The sequence below is a fragment of the Argopecten irradians genome, chromosome 2 (genome assembly GCF_041381155.1).
Source record: "Argopecten irradians isolate NY chromosome 2, Ai_NY, whole genome shotgun sequence".
In the NCBI taxonomy this organism is placed as follows: Eukaryota; Metazoa; Mollusca; class Bivalvia; order Pectinida; family Pectinidae; genus Argopecten; species Argopecten irradians.
Window position 1 is genome coordinate 18,279,123 of NC_091135.1, and position 27,590 is coordinate 18,306,712.

Below are 27,590 nucleotides of genomic sequence, written 5' to 3' on the forward strand. Positions count from 1 at the left end.
CAAAAAAAAATCATGAATTATACGGATGGCTTTATAGGGGTGCCTTTACCAGAAAACATTTCTGTTCAATTTTAACTTCATACGACACAGCTATGAGGTTGTATGTTTCCACTCGTCTAATTCTACAGCTCGAATGGTTCATTATTTAATTTCAGAGGTGAATGAGTAAAAGTATATAACCTGCTACTATCTTGTCAACTTACCCATTTTCATCTATGACCTTGACCTTTTCACAGCCATCTGGTGGCTCCCTGACGAAGGCGTATGACTTGTTAGGACGAGGACTGGACACGACTTTAAGAAGATTGTCCGGGGACTCACAGCCTTCTCCTTCAACTGCAACACCACACACATATCATTACTTATAGGTTTTATTACTCTTAGTCATTTGTACTAGCTCATAGATTGATAACAAATAGTTTAGCAACAAGACAAACCAAGTCTGGATGTAATTGGAATTTCTTAACAAGGCCGGCACTAAAGTTCATTTTCATGTCTCAAAGGCTTAATAATTGATAAAGTGGAAGCTAAAATGAAATCTCAACTCTTAAATGATTCATTTGTAAACCTAAAACTTTTTTGCTAAACACTATCTGGCTCTAGTCAAATCTAACACGTTTGCGTAATGTTTAAAGTCATTAAGAATGGTAAAGACAACTTTGGCTATTTTAAGTCGAATGAGGGATTGCATTAAGAGAAAATGATATTTCTGCGAAGCCCCACCTTTTTCAAGTCGGTCAGCCTCGCGTGGTGAGGACTCTGTGATACTTGAGGGACGGGATGTATCAAGGTGTCCAGGAATGATAGGCATGGCGGGACTGATAGACTGGGACCGACTCCCTGTACTGCCAGTACTACCCGTATCATCTATACAGCCTGACGGAGTCTGCGTGTCAACACTACGTGTACCGCTTCCACGTAACATCAGGATGTCATTTACTGGTGCACGATGTCCGTCAGGTATATCATGTACCTGTGTTGATCAAAAACATTGTTAGCTAAAGAGATAGGTAATACAGCTGCTTCAGTATCACAATACTCTATTCATCACGACCTACATTTAAAATATTCGCTTGGAAACAGCTATTGATTGTTTTCAATTTTTCCCACAAGTAAAATTATTTTCTCACAAATTAATGTTAAGTTCCAAAACAAATATGGTTGCTACCAATTCTTAAAGCATAAACAACTTGTAAAATGATTCAAAAAGTCCATCACAATGAAAAAAGAATGTTGTTGAGATGTCAAATATCTATGTATGAACATTCCTGAAAGGGGTGTGCGGATGGGACCAACTGGATTTCTTTATTCTACTGTTAAAATATGTATGGTGTTTATCTAATCAATAATATGTTGCAGTTATACATTTGAAGATTTATTTACAATATTAATATTAACATTCTACAATAACCGTTTTGTACTGGGATATTTTACAATTTCATCAGTGTAACATATCTATATTGTACACATTATATGTATTATTTCAAAAGCATTCTAATTAATTAGAGATAACTTACTAAAGATAACAAAGCACCTGTTACCTATTTGTACTTACCTGATCATCGTCTGTTGTTACCTCTATGTACGCATTCTTTAGCACCAACTTTTCAATTTCCTGTAATGGAAAACTCAGTATTGTCAAGCAATTTATTTTATTTTTCAAAGGAAAATTATTGGTCAGGTTCAAATTTAAAGATTTTTTTGTTTACACATTCTGAAATTTTTTTTATTGTAAACATAACATTGTTTTCTGATTTTAGTGCCTTTCATATTTATAAATACAGAGCTAAAATATAATTGCATTACATGTAATTGTATTTTCATTATACTGTTTAAGATGATCCACTACCGACAGAGCATAAATGATATTCATCAGTTGAACAATAATTGGTGTTTGATCTGTATATATATGTCTAATCAACAAAAATAATATAAAATTATTTATTTCACCTTTGGTGCATGCGCAATCAGTACTTCCTTCCATATAGGATATAGTGACACAGAGTTTTTTCGGGATGCAATTATTCATTTTTCATATTTTTAACTTTAAGTAAAATTAGAAGCTCAAACTTTTCAATGGCGGTAATGGTGTAAAGTAAGTAACTTTTGTAACTAAAGAAAAATACTAAATCGTCTGTTCCTGTTTTTGATAGTGCAAAAATACCATTTGTCAGCGGTGGAGCATCTTTAATATAGGTAGCCATTATAGTAATAAATCTGGTCACAATCACATTTGTGCTAAAATATGATTATTCCAAAACAAGTACGTTTACAGTATTCTGAAATTATGAAAATTTCCCTGGATATGCTGCACCGACTGAATCCTTAGTGAATGCACATTACCACAAGGCTTCTCTAGTACAATGACAGTGCTTCAGATGGTACCAGGTGTGAGAATCAGAATTATGGCCGGGGTAGGAAAGGTTAGGAGATGTAACAGATGAGAACAACCAACTTACAAATGTCACCAGCAGAGTGTGTAAATAAAGACAGATAGAGATGTTGTAGTTTGACATTAAAATAGTATACAGATTAGAACCATGATTAAATATGATAAGGTACATATAATGAAATACAGATTACAGAAACATAAAATATGATGTAAAGTAAATAAGTATTTATGTTGATCTCATTGTGATAGCAACTTCACAGTTCTATCTTACTGAGATATTCAGCCGGATACCAGTTACTGAAGTAACCACTTATCAACACTTCAGTATACACACAATTTTGGTCAATACTTGTTTGTGCATCTAATCTTATTATAAAGACATTATCACAGCCCTCTGATAATGGTGCCATAGTTTATTTGTAGCCCTTAATGCTTCATTTCCCTCTGAATGGCTGGTGTTGTAAATATCTAATCAACATCTCTATAGAACGTTCTGGGTTATTCATAATGTATACCTAGCTGAAAATTATTTGTTGACATGCACCAATAAAAACTAAGTCACTATAGCGAGTGATCTGTAATGTGTTAGTGTGTGTACTAAACCACAATGTCTACACTATAACTATTGTGCAGTGCTGCACCTCAACACGTAACATTTCTGTATAGATTTACCTTCACATGTAAAGGCAATGTTTAAAACCCCTAAAAAGATCTCAAAATCAAAGAACTTATATTTTTGTAAGATCTAATGTACGTCACTTTTGGATATGATATTTAAAGGAAAAGATTTAAATTTTCGACGAGAGTGAAATTATACAGGGTTGAGGACTGGCCACGCCCAGTGCCAATAAAGTATGATTGATCTAATAGTACAACTGTCAACACATACTGAAATTTCATATCAACAACGGCCAGAACTTCTGTTCAATAATATATGATACAATGCACTATTGTACAACGCAATTCACCGTAAATAACGAGACTGAGTTCCAGCACTAATTCATCATTTCAAAGTTCTGAAACCAAATAACCTCAATATTCAGAGTTTTTCTACCAGAATAATAAATACTGAATGTTACAGTATAGGTATCTCAATAACTGTCACCACATGTACATAATGGTAATATACATTTAAACTGTTAGCACATCACCAAACTATTCAAAGTTCTGAATAATTAACAAAATATTTTACCATACAATTGAAATTTTACATGCCTTCATTTAGATATTGTGTATTTAAATAAATCAGTCTATAGCTATTGATATCAATAATTCATTACTAGTTTTGTTGTTGTTAAATGTATGAATAGTGAATGGGTGTGTTAGTAATTCACTGAAATGTATGGGGGTAAAAATTCCCAGTACATGTATTAGAATCTGGTTAATATTCATGACAAAATGATCTGGTTTGTCATATATTACCACACAAGCAACAATTGGGAAACTGTGGGGGATGTTAATTTACACAGCCAGTTGGCTACGGGTTATTGTGATGTTCATTACTTTCCAATAAAAGTCAAATAGAATCCTGGCCATGTTTTGAATGCAGAATGGCAGTGAGGAGATCTAGGGGTGGTTAGGTAACTCAATATGCAGTGTAGCTGGCTACATATAGATGCTTCACCAGTGGTGGTGTTAGTAACTTGGAATACTTCATCACTGGTAGCTTCTAGAGAAGCTGCAGACCAGATGCCACATGTGTGACAGTCAGCTCAAGTCACATTTCCTCAACACTACAGAATTACAATGTGTGATGTTGTGACTGTTGACTCAAGTCACAACCCCTCAACACTACAGAATTACAATGTGTGATGGTGTGAAGTCACATCCCCTCAACACTACAGAATTACAATGTGTGATGGTGTGAAGTCAAATCCCCTCAGCACTACAGAATTACAATGTGTGATGGTGTGAAGTCACATCCCCTCAATACTACAGAATTACAATGTGTGATGGTGTGAAGTCACATCCCCTCAATACTACAGAATTACAATGTGTGATGGTGTGAAGTCACATCCCCTCAATACTACAGAATTACAATGTGTGATGGTGTGAAGTCACATCCCCTCAATACTACAGAATTACAATGTGTGATGGTGTGAAGTCACATCCCCTCAACACTACAGAATTACAATGTGTGATGGTGTGAAGTCACATCCCCTCAATACTACAGAATTACAATGTGTGATGGTGTGAAGTCACATCCCCTCAATACTACAGAATTACAATGTGTGATGGTGTGAAGTCACATCCCCTCAGCACTACAGAATTACAATGTGTGATGATGTAAATGTCGATTCAAGTCACATCCCCTCAAAGCTACAGAATTACAATGTGTGATGGTGTGATTGTTGGCTCAAGTCACATCCATCAACACTATAGAATTACAATGTGTGATGGTGTGAGTGTCGGCTCAGGTCTTCAACACAGTTTCACAATCTTAGACTCTAATCTAGTATATAATTATAATTAGTTTACATATCATATAAACTTATTATATCAAATGGGCAGCCAAGACAACCTTCTACCTAGTTTCATAATGGTGATAGTATACAAATATAGCCTTTTGTATTTATTTTTCATAGCACATGATTTTATATAAATTTAATCACTGCACTATACTATGGATAGAGCTGAAGGTATTGAACTTGGTACCTTTGGCTTAGTATTAATTTAAAAGAGATCTCTCTAGCCATGAGGTAGCGGTATATGGATAGTGGCATTACCAGGATTGCATACTGGTATAATGTAATGATCCATAATGGGTCATATATAGTCTTAACAAACAGTAACATGATATAAAATGGGTAAATATACAATATATAGGTATGAAATAGTGATTCAGATGTTACTATTCAAATAACATTAATATTCTTTAGGTAATATGGTGGAAATTTGGTAATTCTTACAGTTAGATTGGTAACAAATGATCTTGTCATTTTGGAACTTTCAGTTTCTCACACACATGGCCCACTGAAACTGCCATTGATATATAGGCAGCTCTAGTCATTAAAATTTCCTGTGATATACATTGAACAAATCCTACACATATCATGTGCCACAGCTTCACTCACACATGGCACTGATGGCAGGAAGCGTGTCCTTGATGGACCATCTGCTTTAATAAGTTCTCTTCCATTCACTGTGTAATTATGTTTTCCTGCAATATACATCCTTAAGTATATTGTACAGATAAATGTTCATTTTCAATAGTTTCATTAAATAAAGGCTCCATATATTTTTTTTGTTTTTCCTACAATAAGCCAAAGTTTACATAAAACTTTATCAAGACTCATTAAAGATAGATTATCACAAAACAGTTATTAAATGAACTTTCATGTTTGTCGATGAAAATAAGAATTTTCCCAAAATATAAGAGACAGCTTATCACCTGTTTATAAACAATATTTCAATAGCTGTCAGCAACAGTAGTTATTTTGGCCGATGTTTCTGATGATAATTAAATATTAACACCTAAAATAGTGACCATCTGCCTGGCCTGTCATTATCACATTAAAGTAGTGATGAGATGTTCAGCACATCCTACAAGTTCAAATCAACAACTGCAACCATGCGAACATGTCCACAGAGAATAGAAATAACCAGGTTTTGCATTTTTTTTACAGCCAATTCCTGTTGATGGCTTCTCTAAACTGTCTTGAAATTTTACATTCCCAGTACACAAATACAAAGAAAACAGTATCATATATGTTAAATCTTTCATTTTTGTTTATGCCTAAATATAAACTAGAAATATGTCTGTTAGACATTAAGTGCTCGCTAAATAGCTTCCTAACCTTAATTTCCACTGTGAAATCATCCTCTGCAACAGGTGTACATAGCACTTTCACTCAATATCCTTGGGACTATTGCAAGGATGGTTTACGCCCTTGGTGCATTGTAATAAATACTTTCTTTTACTTCATCAGAACTTTAAATGTGAAATTCTTGTAAACTTCTTGTTCTTTGTTAGTACATAAAAGTGGTTTATTATCATATTGATATTGATACGATACACTTTTTTCGCTGTTCAAAATAGTCGTCCGCTAGAACACTGTCCAGTCTCTGTGCACGTGTGGTGACTTACGTGTGTCATGCTTTTACGTCTTTCTTGGGTAAATTAGATCTAGAGCTCAGACACTCAGACTGATATTTTATAATGTGTTTTTTATTCTCTTTCTCTTATGCAAAGCTGTGTAATTTTATAAATATTAATTAGAACTGTAGCAAATGCAGTCTATGGTCACAGGGCTTATTAAGCGATAATGCAACGTAAACCTAGGACCTAGGATGATGTGAAATAAATTAAATATGTCGCCGATACTAAAAGTTATCCGTTTCATCATTTTCTTTTATTGACTATATCAACCTGAATGGCATTGTATTTCTCCGGAACTTTCCAAAGTCAATCAGATGCTTAGAATATCGTGACCGATGCAAGATTTTGTATGGTACGCCGCTTGAAGTTTACACAAAACAAATGCGCTTAGCACTGTTAATGTCACTGTTGTTTATTTACAGTAGATTATCGCTGACAAGTATATCTTGATTCTTGATATATGTTTTTGAAAGTTTGGTGTCACTAAATCATGGCGAAATCTATTAAACAGTATAGGACACTGACTTCCGGTATCGCGTGTGCAGTTGAAATCTGCGCATAGCGGATGTACACAGACTCTACACCAAACAAGGAAAAACACTCGCACTAAAAATGTAAATGCATTCGAAAATATCCACAATACAATCAGGAAACAATAACCAAAAGATGAATATATCACAGGCAACGTTCAGGAGATAAACACATCAGGGGAGACAATCAAAAGATGATTATACCAGGCACATAAGGGGAGACAACCAAAAGATGAATATACCAGGAGCGACAATCAGGAGATTAACACATCAGGGGAGACAACCAAAAGATGATTATACAAGGCACATCAGGGGAGACAACCAAAAGATGAATATACCAGGAGCGACAATCAGGAGATTAACAAATCAGGGGAGACAACCAAAAGATGATTAATTATATCAGAGGTAACAATCAGGAGATTAACACAAGGGAGACAACCAAATGATAAATATACCAGAGGAGATAATCAGGAGATTAACACATCAAGGGAGACAACCAAATGATGAATATTTCAGGGGAAACAATCTGAGATTTATACATCAGGGGAGAAAATGAGGAAATGAATACATTAGGGGAACAAAGAACAGATGAAAACATTTGGCGAGACCGTCACGAGATGAATATATCAGGGAAGACAATCAGGATGAATACATCACAGGACACAGATATGAGATGAATACATCAGGGGAGACAGTCAAGAGATGAAAACATTAGGGTAAACGAGATGTCAAGGGAGACAATCAATATTAATACATCACAGGAAATAATCAAGAGATCAACATTAATGAATAACATAGGGTAGAGACACTTTGATCAATATGCTTCCTCCAACACATTGACTTTTATCAGATTAAATGGTTAGAACTCTAAAACATACCGCACCAATAATTGCCAATCTTCTTTTAGTCTTTAATTTCCTTTGGATCATAAAATGATTTCTTGGAAGACAGCCATGAATGTGAGTGTAAACGGTTTATTTCTACACCTAAAGGCAAAGTACTGAAAATGGCAGTAAAACTGTTACCAGCGAGATTAATGACGGGGCCTGTAGCACATCTCTACAAAATCAATGCAGCCATTGCAATATGTTCTTTCTACACTGGGAAAATAATATCATAGTAGAGCAGTCTCCAGGGTAGTACAACATTTGGGGGCTCACAGCTGGGGATCATTTATATAAATATCTGGGGTGACAAAGTCATTTACTCACTGAGGATACCAGGACTTCACATAGACAGCTTAAATTTAAGACAACTGCAGTAAGTTTACAACACTGTTGTTGTAAGTTTACCACATGTGTTCTACAACTTTTTTTCAAATCCTTAAATCGCAAAATCATTAACTCTTGAATTTTTAAGAATTTGCTGAAATATTTATGATGCCAATAATGCTAATTAGTTGCATTGAAAATTGTGAGGTTTAATTCAAAACAAGACCTTACACCGTATTAAGGTATGCAGTAAGTACAGAAAAGAGTACAAGTTCTTGTATTAATCTGATTGTAATTCATTTATGACAAACCCTAAAGCAGATTTTGATTATACATGACCTATTGATGACTGTTATACATCTATGGCTAACACCAGAGAACCAAACAAGTCTGGCCTAAGATCATGTCTCTGGTCTCTCTTGACACCCCGTGACCTCACTTGGGTGGACCACTGCTAATCAAACTAACATTATAAAGTCCAGCTTCAAGTTGAATACACCTAAAACCAACAAAAACAATAAAATCTGGTGTGAGTGTACTTGGTATCAATGACCACATAATTAGATAGGCCTGGCCATGAAGTGACATTTTACAACATTATAAAAGCTTGGCCTTGAGTTATGCAGTATAACCACAAAATTAGCTAGGTCTGGCCTTGAGCTGACTATATAACAACATTATAAATTGTACCTGGCCTTGAGTTATGGACCTATAAGCACACAATTAGCTAGTTCTGGCCTTGAGTTGACTATATTACAACTTTATAAAAGCCTGGCCTTGAGTTGTGTACCTATAACAGAAGCCAGTTATACCTGGCAGGAGACTGATGAACAGCTAACAACATATTGATTTTACACAATTACATGTTCTTCATGAATATATATGGCCATTATCATAGCCTGTGGTTATATTGTCGTCCCTTTCCTCCCTGACAACAATAATGTGTCAAGATGTCATCCGCTCACCACCAACCACCACCATAGTCACCTAACACTGGTCCTCTCTTAATGATCTCCCCTGGCTTCTCTCATTAGTACAGGTGTTACATCAGTATCCTCATTAGTACCACCACAAATCTGTTATCTTATCAATATCATGTCATAGTCATTTATTATGGGATATGGATACAGATTACATTCATTATTTCTCAAATATTTTATCTCTAACAATATTACTAAACAAAGGAGAATGAACAATTTCATTAATTATTTCATTTATCATAATGTAATGTGCATACATTTAATAAGTGACCAAAATGTCATTAAGAGAACACCCAACAATGTTTCAGGTAAAACGTAAATTATATTCATTCCAGATGTATTTCCTTACTTCCCAACAACACCTGATCACTATATCTTTTCATTGAGTCCATTTCACTAAATTTTTATATGACCATTCATTTTCTATTTCCTTGTTTCAATGTCTCATTTTAATTGTAATCTCATGGGATCTGGACACATGAAAATGAGCCTTCAGTTCTCTTTTATTAAAGAATACTATAGAATGATACCCAAATTATTACATTACAAATAAATCCATTAGCAGTGCAAGGGAAAAAAACAAGTGGTACTTGGGTATATTTGTATGGATGATTCTGAGCCTAAAATATCAATAAGACATAAATACCCCAACTTCTGTATGGAATCAAGACGGTATTGGCCAGGAGGTGAATCTAGATAGACGGCATGGCACAGCACAATTACCCAACCTAATCTTTTATCATTGTGGGAGCATGATACAGCAGATTAGAAATGTTGAACAAGATGGTGCTATGAACTTCATATTCAATTACATCTACCTCACATGTACATAGCTAGGTCCAATCCTTGTCAAATCACCATCCTACATGAGTGTCAAATGGTGATATGATCAGGACCCACTGAACTTCGTGTTATATATGATCAAGCTCCCTTATGAAATTGGTACTGGGCATGGTAGCACAGTCATGGGAAACACTAATTGCATCCCCCTGCTCTATTTCATAGCAGGGCATCAAAAGTATAACATTTGACAATAAAGTTCAAATGCATTATTTCTTTTGAAATATTAATATATAAATATGCACAAAAAAATACTTCAATTCTGAATTAATAGAAACCTCATGACAATTGACATAAAAGCTGTTTTTTCTCTTATTTCTACAAACAATATATGTATGCACAATATTTAGATCCTAGCTGTGTAAGTATCAAACTGATGCAGAACTTACCATACTTAGGCCTTCAATGCTTTGTCTGTGCATACTTGGAGCCCAGCACAACAAATTGTACACTATTATACAAGTGGGAGAAATGTGTTTTCCTTAACTTAATTCTGTAGAAGACAACTCAGAGTATGTGAGTCACGGACACATCACTTAGTCATACTGTCTGCCTAAATGTACAGAACCATATTATAGTTCTTAAAAAATTATCTGAATAACTACCAGCATTCACACTGATGTATGCCAAGGAATGACATGCTATATTAACATTGTATATGCATGATACAATAATATGAAATGGCATATGCATATCTTGAACAATTAAATTTGAGCATATCAAATCACTAATAAGTTTGTTCAAATTTGAAATTTGAAATTAAGAAAAACAGCTATAAAAAAAACTTAATGAACAAAACAAGACGTCCAACACTTGTTAAATTATGTACCTGTCACAGGATAGTTATTAGATTATCCTTGATCAAGGTATTTTATTTTGGAAACAATTTAGACAAATGACTATAAGAACCAATGATATCACAATGATTCAAGAGTTTGAGACACATATGTGGAGTGTCTTAGATCTTGCTCCTTGTACACTACAACTACAAGTATACAGGGACCTGTTGGTAATTATAAAGCCATAATCAGACATTTTAGCCAGCTAAACAGATTTATAAAGCAAACCAAGCAGAAAAATAACTCCAGTATGTAGACCCACCCAGAGACTGAAACATGGTTTCAGCAAGGAAAGGAAATGGTCGACATTATCATCAGGAAAAGTGTGATATTACAAACCACCTTTATACAAATTACTGACCCTAATAACCATCCGGCCAACACAAACACTATATGTTTTGTTATTGGAAGAAATTTACATGTACTAACTTACATTTTATTTTCAATTACCTGATCATATGGATGTTTTAGTTAACTGTGTGTAGTATAGTTATTTATTAAGATTTAATTTCATATTAGTATATATTGATAATGTGTAGTCAATCATTTTTCAGAAATGCTGGACAATAATTAAAATGGCTATATGGCCTTTCTGTACTTCCAACATCAACAAAATAATGGCTATTCCTTCTGACAGATCTATCTAAATAGTAAATAGCACTAATTTCTCCATATGTACAGGTCCACAAGGCTATAATGATGTGTAACAGGTGCAGTCATTATTTATAAATCAGAAAACATCACAAACAGCTGTCAATCTGAATACTTTCCTATTAAACCAAACAACCGAGGTCTTTTTTTCTCCATTCTGCCATACAAAATTTCCATACCCAAATAACAAGGCATCCAGCAAGACATCCTGCATCAGGCCAAATGAAGGTGAAATTTTAACTGCAGATATTTCCTTTGATATAATAGATCATGAAAGTTATTGACTATTGAAAATACTTAAAAGAATTTGCTTTTAAATTCTAAGGTCATTTTGGGACATCCTTCTAGATGCATGCAGTATATTGTGTGTATGGTTGTCTCATTATTTTTGGAGGCTGCAGTAATACAAGAGAATTTGTAGCACTATCAAGATTTCAACTCTAACTGAAATATAAATGTATCCTTTTGATATAATGTCCTCCATAAGTTCTGTAACACTTTTTTATAGATATGATTAAAATACAGTCCATGACCGTGTAGCTTTAATAAACAAACAGGCATACTGTGTTATTATTTATCAATTGATCACTAATTAGTGAAAGCAACCCATTATTCCAATGTATATATCATACATTAACTATCATAACATGTATATATGTCACAGAACTTCTAAAGGGCAATGTATTTCTGTAAAATAAAATAATACATTCACTGACCATACTGAGTCCCTCCACACTGTTTCTCTGCATGCGCGAGATATTTGTTTTCGGGATGACATGAGCTGGAATGCCGAGGGGTTTGGAGACCCTTGAGAAGCTCTGTAGTACTGCCGGGGCTGTAGAAGACAAGGCCAGGTGATTCCCTGGTACAGGCTGTTTATATAACTCATTCTGTTGCTTACTACCCTCCTTGGACCGCTGTAACCTCTGTCGAATCAGCTGTTAATGCAAAGGTAACTTTTATTATAAATTTGATCCCATAATTACAAAGTAATTAATCAGACGTTTTTTTATGGAAATTATATCAAACAACTGTATTCTTTAATTGAAGAAGATTACAGAATTTATAAAATAGTCAAACCTCGTTTGCTCAAAGTCAACAGGATTGCAATAACACTTATAATTACAGCTATCAGAATTTACTTTCTAGTTTGGACCAACGAAGTACTTTAAACTAAACAGGTCTTGAAGTAAATATGAATTGGATTTAAATAAGTTTTAACTGTCACAGGCACCAGATCCTCAAGGAGTAGTCCTTTTCTGGGTTTGATCTAAGAATTGTGTTAGCGATCCGGATGCATGGCAGCAAGTATTTTTACCATTTTTATCCTATAACTAGAAATAACTGTCATCACAAAGGCCCTCACTGAAAAGCTCCAATGAAGTAATGATTTGTAGATCCCTCAAAGATATTACCAATGTATATATCTATGGTTATTTTAGTCGCCAAGAACTCCAGTGTACCTATATTTATTGAAATTTAGCTCTTCATTTTGAGCCATTTTGGGGACACAGCAGTCATTTTGGATTACTTGGGGAAATTCTTACCAATAGCACATATATATTTACATACCATCATGATTAGCTATTACCTTGTACAGTTTTGAAACAACAGGCCATTTGGTTTTTGGACAAACAGGGATAGACACATGTCTACAGTGATTACTTGACGGATCACGAATTTCTGCTTTGTGATCCAAAACAATGACTACAGTATATACAAATATTCCCATTAAAACTGCACTAAAATCATGGCTTAAATGTATTACTAGGCATCAGCTTATCATACTTTTTAGGAATTCTTATCAATTTTGAAAATACATTTAGCAGGGTTTAAAAATAATTGTTTCTCAAGTCTTGGTTTGTAATAGGAGATCAATTTCATCTTTTCAAAATAACCATTCTATATAATTTCCATCTCTCAGTTAAAGCCATAGCCGCTTATTGAAATACACCAGTGTCCACAGTAAATGTACATGTGACACCTTAAAAATTCAGTTTGAGGGCCGAGTTCAGCAGTATTAAATTTAACCTGAGTGTGGTTATGCATTTTCCAATCCAATCTCTATAGTATACAGCTCAACTTCAGAGGCTATTAGATGGATAAGTATGAAATTGAATTTATGGTAAATGGAAAACGCCTCGTGCAATTGAATGCAAATTTCGGTGGCATTCCCTTGTTAGGTAAAACTATGCACCAAAATCAAATTCAATTGGTTACAGACAAAAGCAATTTGATTTCATTTTTATAACGAAACACTGAGTTTGCATTGGATGAACCCCTAAGTAGGTCGGCCAATATAGTCTCCCCCAGAAATCTCTTAACATTATAGCTTTCTGTTTAAGTAAGCATATAAATTCAGAATATAATGAAGAAAGACAACATGAATAGAATAGTAGCAACTAGACAAATATATCACAGATTGTGTAAAATAATAGTTAGGAGTTAAGCCATGTTTCCAACATTTCTATTTAAATATTAATACAAAAGCGACTACCAATTTTCTAAATTATTAGGTTTCAGTGCAAAGCTGCCATAATTTGTTGATTTAGTTTACATCCAAAATTCTTTGTTTCTCTGAAGGCACTTACAGTGAAGAAGATATTGTCCAATATATCATACGTATCTTTGTCAGAATAAATATTACCCCAAGAAATAGATTGAACAAGACGTGTCTACCAGACTTAAATGTTCCGTCTCCAATCCATATCACAAAGTGGTAACACTATACAGGTCCCCTTACCTATACTAGCTAATGTTCAGGGTGAGGCATAAAAAGTCTGAAAAAAGACCTGAATTTACAGCTATATTACAGAAAAGTTTGTTATCTGATAAACAACCATATGATCTTAAGTGAAATTCAATTGGTCTCAGGTCTAATGCAAAATATTGTTCCATTTTCCTGCAGACAACCAAAAAGGTTTTTCAGTAAGTAGAAATATCTGAGACAAATATGTCCCAGCCTCCATATCATGTAATCAAAGTTCAACATAATACTAAATGACAGGACAGAACATATAAATAGTATGCCAACCTTGCAAACACACAGACCACAGACTTAGTTTTCCAACAAGTTTGTGGTTATAACAGAACTTTTCATCCCCATCAGGGTTCCTTTAAGATGTTTGTAATATGTGTATAATAAACGCTTATAACAAGATAACTTTGTTGGTCTCCAGAGGTTCCTTATAATCGTGTGTTATACTGTAATTTTTCAATTTACATAAAAATCATGGAGGAATTGTACTAGTAACATCTCATGTATTAGCTGGACAACAAGCAGATATTGTAATAGTATCCCATACTCTCAGACTTAGGACTTACCGCTAGCTGGTCTCCATGCCCAAATGATGCTGACCTCCGATGACCTTTGCGTTTTTTCTTGCTAATTTTTTGTCCTCTGTGTTGTACTTCTAGTTCTTCGGGGACCTCAGTCTGTAAGTCAAAGTATCATCGTTAATATGCAGGTTAATAATTATTATAGTCAGATGTGCAGATCTAGAAGTAGACATGATTTTCAGATCTATTGGTATCTAGATATGATGTTCAGATCTAGAGGTTGACATGATGTTCAGATCTAGAGGTTGACATGATGTTCAGATCTAGAGGTTGACATGATGTTCAGATCTAGAGGTGGACATGATGTTCAGATCTAGAGGTCGACATGATGTTCAGATCTAGAGGTTAGACATGATGTTCAGATCTAGAGGTTGACAATACTAGACATGATGTTCAGATCTAGAGGTTGACAATACTAGACATGATGTTCAGATCTAGAGGTAGACATGATGTTCAGATCTAGAGGTTGACAATACTAGACATGATGTTCAGATCTAGAGGTTGACAATACTAGACATGATGTTCAGATCTAGAGGTAGACAATACTAGACATGATGTTCAGATCTAGAGGTAGACAATACTAGACATGATGTTCAGATCTAGAGGTCGACAATACCAGACATGATGTTCAGATCTAGAGGTCGACAATACCAGACATGCTGTTCAGATCTAGAGGTAGACAATACTAGACATGATGTTCAGATCTAGAGGTTGACAATACTAGACATGATGTTCAGATCTAGTAGAGGTTGACATGATGTTCAGATCTAGAGGTAGACAATACTAGACATGATGTTCAGATCTAGAGGTAGACAATACTAGACATGATGTTCAGATCTAGAGGTAGACAATACTAGACATGATGTTCAGATCTAGAGGTAGACAATACTAGACATGATGTTCAGATCTAGAGGTTGACAATACCAGACATGATGTTCAGATCTAGAGGTAGACAATACCAGACATGATGTTCAGATCTAGAGGTTGACAATACCAGACATGATGTTCACATCTAGAGGTTGACATGATGTTCAGATCTAGAGGTTGACATGATGATCAGATCTAGAGGTTGACATGATGTTCAGATCTAGAGGTCGACAATACCAGACATGATGTTCAGATCTAGAGGTCGACAATACCAGACATGCTGTTCACATCTAGAGGTTGACATGATGTTCAGATCTAGAGGTTGACATGATGTTCAGATCTAGAGGTTGACAATACCAGACATGCTGTTCAGATCTAGAGGTAGACAATACTAAGACATGATGTTCAGATCTAGAGGTTGACATGATGTTCAGATCTAGAGGTAGACAATACTAGACATGATGTTCAGATCTAGAGGTAGACAATACTAGACATGATGTTCAGATCTAGAGGTAGACATGATGTTCAGATCTAGAGGTAGACATGATGTTCAGATCTAGAGGTTGACATGATGTTCAGATCTAGAGGTTGACAATACTAGACATGATGTTCAGATCTAGAGGTAAACAATACTAGACATGATGTTCAGATCTAGAGGTAGACATGATGTTCAGATCTAGAGGTTGACAATACCAGACATGATGTTCAGATCTAGAGGTCGACAATACCAGACATGATGTTCAGATCTAGAGGTTGACAATACCAGACATGATGTTCACATCTAGAGGTTGACATGATGTTCAGATCTAGAGGTTGACATGATGATCAGATCTAGAGGTTGACAATACCAGACATGATGTTCAGATCTAGAGGTTGACAATACCAGACATGATGTTCAGATCTAGAGGTTGACAATACTAGACATGATGTTCAGATCTAGAGGTTGACAATACTAGACATGATGTTCAGATCTAGAGGTTGACAATACCAGACATGATGTTCAGATCTAGAGGTTGACAATACTAGACATGATGTTCAGATCTAGAGGTTGACAATACTAGACATGATGTTCAGATCTAGAGGTTGACATGATGTTCAGATCTAGAGGTTGACAATACCAGACATGATGTTCAGATCTAGAGGTTGACAATACTAGACATGATGTTCAGATCTAGAGGTTGACAATACCAGACATGCTGTTCAGATCTAGAGGTTGACAATACCAGACATGATGTTCAGATCTAGAGGTTGACAATACTAGACATAATGTTCAGATCTAGAGGTTGACAATACTAGACATGATGTTCAGATCTAGAGGTTGACAATACTAGACATGATGTTCAGATCTAGAGGTTGACAATACTAGACATGATGTTCAGATCTAGAGGTTGACAATACCAGACATGATGTTCAGATCTAGAGGTTGGTTGACAATACTAGACATGATGTTCAGATCTAGAGGTTGACAATACTAGACATGATGTTCAGATCTAGAGGTTGACAATACTAGACATGATGTTCAGATCTAGAGGTTGACAATACTAGACATGATGTTCAGATCTAGAGGTAGACAATACTAGACATGATGTTCAGATCTAGAGGTTGACATGATGTTCAGATCTAGAGGTTGACATGATGTTCAGATCTAAAGGTTGACATGATGTTCAGATCTAGAGGTTGACATGATGTTCAGATCTAGAGGTAGACAATACCAGACATGATGTTCAGATCTAGAGATTGACATGATCAGATCTGTTGACATGATGTTCAGATCTAGAGGTTGACAATACCAGACATGATGTTCAGATCTAGAGGTTGACAATACTAGACATGATGTTCAGATCTAGAGGTTGACAATACCAGACATGATGTTCAGATCTAGAGGTTGACAATACTAGACATGATGTTCAGATCTAGAGGTAGACATGATGTTCAGATCTAGAGGTTGACAATACCAGACATGATGTTCAGATCTAGAGGTTGACATGATGTTCAGATCTAGAGGTAGACATGATGATCAGATCTAGAGGTTGACAATACCAGACATGCTGTTCAGATATAGAGGTTGACAATACCAGACATGCTGTTCAGATCTAGAGGTTGACAATACCAGACATGATGTTCAGATCTAGAGGTTGACAATACTAGACATGATGTTCAGATCTAGAGGTTGACAATACCAGACATGATGTTCAGATCTAGAGGTTGACAATACTAGACATGATGTTCAGATCTACAGGTTGACATGCTGTTCAGATCTAGAGGTTGACAATACCAGACATGATGTTCAGATCTAGAGGTAGACAATACTAGACATGCTGTTCAGATCTAGAGGTTGACAATACTAGACATGATGTTCAGATCTAGAGGTAGACATGATGTTCAGATCTAGAGGTTGACATGATGTTCAGATCTAGAGGTTGACATGATGTTCAGATCTAGAGAGTTGACAATACCAGACATGATGTTCAGATCTAGAGGTTGACAATACCAGACATGATGTTCAGATCTAGAGGTAGACATGATGTTCAGATCTAGAGGTAGACATCATGTTCAGATCTAGAGGTTGACAATACCAGACATGATGTTCAGATCTAGAGGTTGACAATACTAGACATGATGTTCAGATCTAGAGGTAGACAATACTAGACATGATGTTCAGATCTAGAGGTTGACAATACTAGACATGATGTTCAGATCTAGAGGTAGACAATACTAGACATGCTGTTCAGATCTAGAGGTAGACATGATGATGTTCAGATCTAGAGGTGTTGACATGATGTTCAGATCTAGAGGTTGACAATACTAGACATGACGTTCAGATCTAGAGGTTGACAATACTAGACATGATGTTCAGATCTAGAGGTTGACAATACTAGACATGATGTTCAGATCTAGAGGTTGACAATACTAGACATGATGTTCAGATCTAGAGGTTGACAATACTAGACATGATGTTCAGATCTAGAGGTTGACAATACTAGACATGATGTTCAGATCTAGAGGTAGACAATACCAGACATGATGTTCAGATCTAGAGGTTGACAATACTAGACATGACGTTCAGATCTAGAGGTTGACAATACCAGACATGATGTTCAGATCTAGAGTTAGACAATACCAGACATGATGTTCAGATCTAGAGGTTGACAATACCAGACATGCTGTTCAGATATAGAGGTTGACAATACCAGACATGATGTTCAGATCTAGAGGTTGACAATACCAGACATATTGATCAGATCTAGAGGTAGACATGATGATCAGATCTAGAGGTAACAATACTAGACATGATGTTCAGATCTAGAGGTAGACATGATGATCAGATCTAGAGGTTGACAATACCAGACATGATGTTCAGATCTAGAGGTTGACAATACTAGACATGATGTTCAGATCTAGAGGTTGACAATACCAGACATGATGTTCAGATCTAGAGGTTGACAATACTAGACATGATGTTCAGATCTAGAGGTTGACAATACTAGACATGATGTTCAGATCTAGAGGTAGACAATACTAGACATGATGTTCAGATCTAGAGGTTGACAATACCAGACATGATGTTCAGATCTAGAGGTTGACAATACTAGACATGATGTTCAGATCTAGAGGTAGACATGATGTTCAGATCTAGAGGTTGACAATACCAGACATGATGTTCAGATCTAGAGGTTGACAATACCAGACATGATGTTCAGATCTAGTAGATGACAGACAACATCATGTTCAGATCTAGAGGTTGACAATTACTAGACATGATGTTCAGATCTAGAGGTTGACAATACCAGACATGATGTTCAGATCTAGAGGTTGACAATACTAGACATGATGTTCAGATCTAGAGGTTGACATGATGTTCAGATCTAGAGGTTGACATGATGTTCAGATCTAGAGGTTGACAATACCAGACATGATGTTCAGATCTAGAGGTTGACAATACCAGACATGATGTTCAGATCTAGAGGTAGACATGATGTTCAGATCTAGAGGTTGACAATACCAGACATGATGTTCAGATCTAGAGGTTGACAATACCAGACATGATGTTCAGATCTAGAGGTTGACAATACCAGACATGATGTTCAGATCTAGAGGTTGACAATACTAGACATGATGTTCAGATCTAGAGGTTGACAATACATGCAGACATGATGTTCAGATCTAGAGGTTGACAATACTAGACATGATGTTCAGATCTAGAGGTTGACATGACATGATGTTCAGATCTAGAGGTAGACATGATGTTCAGATCTAGAGGTTGACATGATGTTCAGATCTAGAGGTTGACATGATGTTCAGATCTAGAGGTTGACAATACCAGACATGATGTTCAGATCTAGAGGTTGACAATACTAGACATGATGTTCAGATCTAGAGGTGACATGATGATCAGATCTAGAGGTTGACATGATGTTCAGATCTAGAGGTTGACAATCTACCAGACATGATGTTCAGATCTAGAGGTTGACAATACCAGACATGATGTTCAGATCTAGAGGTGACAATACCAGACATGCTGTTCAGATCTAGAGGTCGACATGATGTTCAGATTTAGAGGTTGACAATACCAGACATGATGTTCAGATCTAGAGGTGACATGATGATGTTCAGATCTAGAAGTAGACATCATGTTTCAGATCTAGAGGTTGACATTACTAGACATGATGTTCAGATCTAGAGGTTGACAATACCAGACATGATGTTCAGATCTAGAGGTTGACATGATGTTCAGATCTAGAGGTTGACATGTATCAGATCTAGAGGTTGATGATGTTCAGATCTAGAGGTTGACAATACCAGACATGCTGTTCAGATCTAGAGGTGACATAGACATGATGTTCAGATCTAGAGGTTGACAATACCAGACATGATGTTCAGATCTAGAGGTTGACAATACCAGACATGATGTTCAGATCTAGAGGTTGACAATACCAGACATGATGTTCAGATCTAGAGGTCGACATGATGTTCAGATCTAGAAGTAGACATCATGTTCAGATCTAGAGGTTGACAATACCAGACATGATGTTCAGATCTAGAGGTTGACAATACCAGACATGATGTTCAGATCTAGAGGTAGACATGATGTTCAGATCTAGAGGTTGACAATACTAGACATGATGTTCAGATCTAGAGGTTGACAATACTAGACATGATGTTCAGATCTAGAGGTTGACAATACTAGACATGATGTTCAGATCTAGAGGTTGACAATACATGCTGTTCAGATTAGAGGTTGACAATACAGACATGATGTTCAGATCTAGAGGTTGACAATACCAGACATGATGTTCAGATCTAGAGGTTGACAATACTAGACATGATGTTCAGATCTAGAGGTTGACAATACTAGACATGATGTTCAGATCTAGAGGTTGACAATACCAGACATGATGTTCAGATCTAGAGGTTGACAATACTAGACATGATGTTCAGATCTAGAGGTTGACATGATGTTCAGATCTAGAGGTTGACATGATGTTCAGATCTAGAGGTTGACATGATGTTCAGATCTAGAGGTTGACAATACTAGACATGATGTTCAGATCTAGAGGTTGACAATACTAGACATGATGTTCAGATCTAGAGGTTGACATGATGTTCAGATCTAGAGGTTGACATGATGTTCAGATCTAGAGGTTGACAATACCAGACATGATGTTCAGATCTAGAGGTTGACAATACTAGACATGATGTTCAGATCTAGAGGTAGACATGATGATCAGATCTAGAGGTTGACATGATGTTCAGATCTAGAGGTTGACAATACCAGACATGATGTTCAGATCTAGAGGTTGACAATACTAGACATGATGTTCAGATCTAGAGGTAGACAATACTAGACATGATGTTCAGATCTAGAGGTTGACAATACTAGACATGATGTTCAGATCTAGAGGTTGACAATACTAGACATGATGTTCAGATCTAGAGGTTGACATGATGTTCAGATCTAGAGGTTGACATGATGTTCAGATCTAGAGGTTGACAATACTAGACATGATGTTCAGATCTAGAGGTTGACAATACCAGACATGATGTTCAGATCTAGAGGTAGACAATACCAGACATGATGTTCAGATCTAGAGGTTGACAATACCAGACATGCTGTTCAGATATAGAGGTTGACAATACCAGACATGATGTTCAGATCTAGAGGTTGACAATACCAGACATGATGTTCAGATCTAGAGGTAGACAATACCAGACATGATGTTCAGATCTAGAGGTTGACAATACTAGACATGATGTTCAGATCTAGAGGTTGACAATACCAGACATGATGTTCAGATCTAGAGGTAGACATGACATGATGTTCAGATCTAGAGGTTGACAATACTAGACATGATGTTCAGATCTAGAGGTTGACAATACTAGACATGATGTTCAGATCTAGAGGTTGACAATACTAGACATGATGTTCAGATCTAGAGGTTGACAATACTAGACATGATGTTCAGATCTAGAGGTTGACAATACTAGACATGATGTTCAGATCTAGAGGTAGACATGATGTTCAGATCTAGAGGTTGACAATACTAGACATGATGTTCAGATCTAGAGGTTGACAATACTAGACATGATGTTCAGATCTAGAGGTTGACAATACTAGACATGATGTTCAGATCTAGAGGTTGACAATACTAGACATGATGTTCAGATCTAGAGGTTGACAATACTAGACATGATGTTCAGATCTAGAGGTTGACAATACTAGACATGATGTTCAGATCTAGAGGTTGACAATACTAGACATGATGTTCAGATCTAGAGGTTGACAATACTAGACATGATGTTCAGATCTAGAGGTAGACATGATGTTCAGATCTAGAGGTTGACAATACTAGACATGATGTTCAGATCTAGAGGTCGACATGATGTTCATATCTAGAAGTAGACATCATGTTCAGATCTAGAGGTTGACATTACTAGACATGATGTTCAGATCTAGAGGTTGACAATACTAGACATGATGTTCAGATCTAGAGGTAGACAATACTAGACATGATGTTCAGATCTAGAGGTTGACAATACTAGACATGATGTTCAGATCTAGAGGTTGACAATACCAGACATGATGTTCAGATCTAGAGGTTGACATGATGTTCAGATCTAGAGGTAGACATGATGATCAGATCTAGAGGTTGACAATACCAGACATGATGTTCAGATCTAGAGGTTGACAATACCAGACATGCTGTTCAGATCTAGAGGTTGACAATACCAGACATGATGTTCAGATCTAGAGGTTGACAATACTAGACATGATGTTCAGATCTAGAGGTTGACAATACCAGACATGATGTTCAGATCTAGAGGTTGACAATACTAGACATGATGTTCAGATCTAGAGGTAGACATGATGTTCAGATCTAGAGGTAGACATGATGTTCAGATCTAGAGGTTGACAATACTAGACATGATGTTCAGATCTAGAGGTAAACAATACTAGACATGATGTTCAGATCTAGAGGTTGACAATACTAGACATGATGTTCAGATCTAGAGGTTGACAATACTAGACATGATGTTCAGATCTAGAGGTAGACATGATGATCAGATCTAGAGGTTGACATGATGTTCAGATCTAGAGGTTGACAATACCAGACATGATGTTCAGATCTAGAGGTTGACAATACCAGACATGATGTTCAGATCTAGAGGTTGACAATACCAGACATGCTGTTCAGATCTAGAGGTCGACATGATGTTCAGATCTAGAGGTTGACAATACCAGACATGATGTTCAGATCTAGAGGTCGACATGATGTTCATATCTAGAAGTAGACATCATGTTCAGATCTAGAGGTTGACATTACTAGACATGATGTTCAGATCTAGAGGTTGACAATACCAGACATGATGTTCAGATCTAGAGGTAGACAATACTAGACATGATGTTCAGATCTAGAGGTTGACATGATGATCAGATCTAGAGGTTGACATGATGTTCAGATCTAGAGGTTGACAATACCAGACATGCTGTTCAGATCTAGAGGTTGACAATACCAGACATGATGTTCAGATCTAGAGGTTGACAATACCAGACATGCTGTTCAGATCTAGAGGTCGACATGATGTTCAGATCTAGAGGTTGACAATACCAGACATGATGTTCAGATCTAGAGGTCGACATGATGTTCAGATCTAGAAGACAATACTAGACATGATGTTCAGATCTAGAGGTTGACAATACCAGACATGATGTTCAGATCTAGAGGTGACAATACCAGACATGATGTTCAGATCTAGAGGTTGACATGATGTTCAGATCTAGAGGTAGACATGATGATCAGATCTAGAGGTTGACAATACCAGACATGCTGTTCAGATATAGAGGTTGACAATACCAGACATGCTGTTCAGATCTAGAGGTTGACAATACCAGACATGATGTTCAGATCTAGAGGTTGACAATACTAGACATGATGTTCAGATCTAGAGGTTGACAATACCAGACATGATGTTCAGATCTAGAGGTTGACAATACTAGACATGATGTTCAGATCTAGAGGTTGACATGATGTTCAGATCTAGAGGTAGACATGATGTTCAGATCTAGAGGTTGACATGATGTTCAGATCTAGAGGTTGACATGATGTTCAGATCTAGAGGTTGACAATACCAGACATGATGTTCAGATCTAGAGGTTGACAATACTAGACATGATGTTCAGATCTAGAGGTAGACATGATGATCAGATCTAGAGGTTGACATGATGTTCAGATCTAGAGGTTGACAATACCAGACATGATGTTCAGATCTAGAGGTTGACAATACCAGACATGATGTTCAGATCTAGAGGTTGACAATACCAGACATGCTGTTCAGATCTAGAGGTCGACATGATGTTCAGATCTAGAGGTTGACAATACCAGACATGATGTTCAGATCTAGAGGTCGACATGATGTTCATATCTAGAAGTAGACATCATGTTCAGATCTAGAGGTTGACAATACTAGACATGATGTTCAGATCTAGAGGTTGACAATACCAGACATGATGTTCAGATCTAGAGGTAAACAATACTAGACATGATGTTCATATCTAGAGGTTGACATGATGATCAGATCTAGAGGTTGACCTGATGTTCAGATCTAGAGGTTGACAATACCAGACATGCTGTTCAGATCTAGAGGTTGATAATACCAGACATGATGTTCAGATCTAGAGGTTGACAATACCAGACATGATGTTCAGATCTAGAGGTTGACAATACCAGACATGCTGTTCAGATCTAGAGGTCGACATGATGTTCAGATCTAGAGGTTGACAATACCAGACATGATGTTCAGATCTAGAGGTTGACAATACCAGACATGATGTTCAGATCTAGAGGTCGACATGATGTTCATATCTAGAAGTAGACATCATCATGTTCAGATCTAGAGGTTGACATTACTAGACATGATGTTCAGATCTAGAGGTTGACAATACCAGACATGATGTTCAGATCTAGAGGTCGACATGATGTTCAGATCTAGAAGTAGACATCATGTTCAGATCTAGAGGTTGACATTACTAGACATGATGTTCAGATCTAGAGGTTGACAATACCAGACATGCTGTTCAGATCTAGAGGTTGACAATACCAGATATGATGTTCAGATCTAGAGGTTGACATGATGTTCAGATCTAGAGGTCGACATGATGTTCATATCTAGAGGTCGACATGATGTTCAGATCTAGAGGTCGACATGATGTTCAGATCTAGAGGTTGACAATACCAGTCATGATGTTCAGATCTAGAGGTCGACATGATGTTCATATCTAGAGGTAGACATGATGATCAGATCTAGAGGTTGACATGATGTTCAGATCTAGAGGTTGACAATACCAGACATGCTGTTCAGATCTAGAGGTTGACAATACCAGACATGATGTTCAGATCTAGAGGTAGACAATACTAGACATGATGTTCAGATCTAGAGGTTGACATGATGATCAGATCTAGAGGTTGACATGATGTTCAGATCTAGAGGTTGACAATACCAGACATGCTGTTCAGATCTAGAGGTTGACAATACCAGACATGATGTTCAGATCTAGAGGTTGACAATACCAGACATGATGTTCAGATCTAGAGGTTGACAATACCAGACATGATGTTCAGATCTAGAGGTTGACATGATGTTCAGATCTAGAGGTTGACATGATGTTCAGATCTAGAGGTTGACATGATGATCAGATCTAGAGGTTGACAATACTAGACATGATGTTCAGATCTAGAGGTAGACATGATGTTCAGATCTAGAGGTAGACAATACTAGACATGATGTTCAGATCTAGAGGTAGACATGATGTTCAGATCTAGAGGTAGACAATACTAGACATGATGTTCAGATCTAGAGGTTGACAATACTAGACATGATGTTCAGATCTAGAGGTAGACATGATGTTCAGATCTAGAGGTTGACAATACTAGACATGATGTTCAGATCTAGAGGTTGACAATACCAGACATGATGTTCAGATCTAGAGGTTGACAATACCAGACATGATGTTCAGATCTAGAGGTTGACATGATGTTCAGATCTAGAGGTTGACATGATGATCAGATCTAGAGGTTGACAATACTAGACATGATGTTCAGATCTAGAGGTCGACATGATGATCAGATCTAGAGGTAGACAATACTAGACATGACGTATCTAGAGGTTGACAATATATACCAGACATGATGTTCAGATCTAGAGGTTGACATGATGATCAGATCTAGAGGTTGACAATACCAGACATGATGTTCAGATCTAGAGGTTGACAATACCAGACATGATGTTCAGATCTAGAGGTTGACATGATGTTCAGATCTAGAGGTTGACATGATGTTCAGATCTAGAGGTTGACAATACTAGACATGATGTTCAGATCTAGAGGTCGACATGATGATCAGATCTAGAGGTAGACAATACTAGACATGATGTTCAGATCTAGAGGTCGACATGATGTTCAGATCTAGAGGTTGACATGATGTTCAGATCTAGAGGTTGACATGATGTTCAGATCTAGAGGTAGACAATACCAGACATGCTGTTCAGATCTAGAGGTTGACAATACCAGACATGATGTTCAGATCTAGAGGTTGACAATACTAGACATGATGTTCAGATCTAGAGGTTGACAATACCAGACATGATGTTCAGATCTAGAGGTAGACAATACTAGACATGACGTTCAGATCTAGAGGTTGACAATACTAGACATGATGTTCAGATCTAGAGGTTGACAATACTAGACATGATGTTCAGATCTAGAGGTTGACAATACCAGACATGATGTTCAGATCTAGAGGTAGACAATACTAGACATGACGTTCAGATCTAGAGGTTGACAATACCAGACATGCTGTTCAGATCTAGAGGTTGACAATACTAGACATGATGTTCAGATCTAGAGGTTGACATACTGTGTGTGAAACCAATATATTTTTGTGTGCAAAATACATACAAGCAAATACATACATATATCAATATTGTTATGAATCACAAGCAAGTGAGGTTTAAATCTAAGAAGGAATACGACTTGTTAAATCTATGATGTTATTAGCTCAATTATAAACCTGGTATCATTACTACAGGATATACATAATCACTCTCCTAATTATCTATGTACAGGGAAGTTCAGCAGGACTCAAAATGTACTGTACCTGGTATTTCAATCATCCATTATCTATGATCAATATTTAAAGGTCAATAAAACAGCTATTTACTGCACGTAAAATTTTCCACAATTATAAAACATATTTAATCACTTTGAATTTCGTTTAATTCTAGTATGAAGGAAAATCATTGTAAGGGTTTGTAATGGGTGTTCAATAAATCAGCCATCCTCCTCAGA

The 27,590-nt window shown here is 36.4% G+C and overlaps 1 protein-coding gene across 1 annotated transcript in view; it reads right to left on the reverse strand.

Moving 5' to 3' along the window:
• Positions 1-27,590, reverse strand: part of LOC138314682 (protein FAM117B-like) — a 43,664-nt gene that overhangs the window by 7,891 nt on the left and 8,183 nt on the right. The window contains exons 3-7 of the mRNA XM_069255150.1: positions 14,867-14,977; positions 12,259-12,480; positions 1,556-1,615; positions 724-973; positions 204-336 (exon numbers count right to left, since the gene is read on the reverse strand). Coding sequence (XP_069111251.1) covers positions 204-336; positions 724-973; positions 1,556-1,615; positions 12,259-12,480; positions 14,867-14,977 — 776 coding nt within the window. The remainder of the gene's footprint in view (positions 1-203; positions 337-723; positions 974-1,555; positions 1,616-12,258; positions 12,481-14,866; positions 14,978-27,590) is intronic.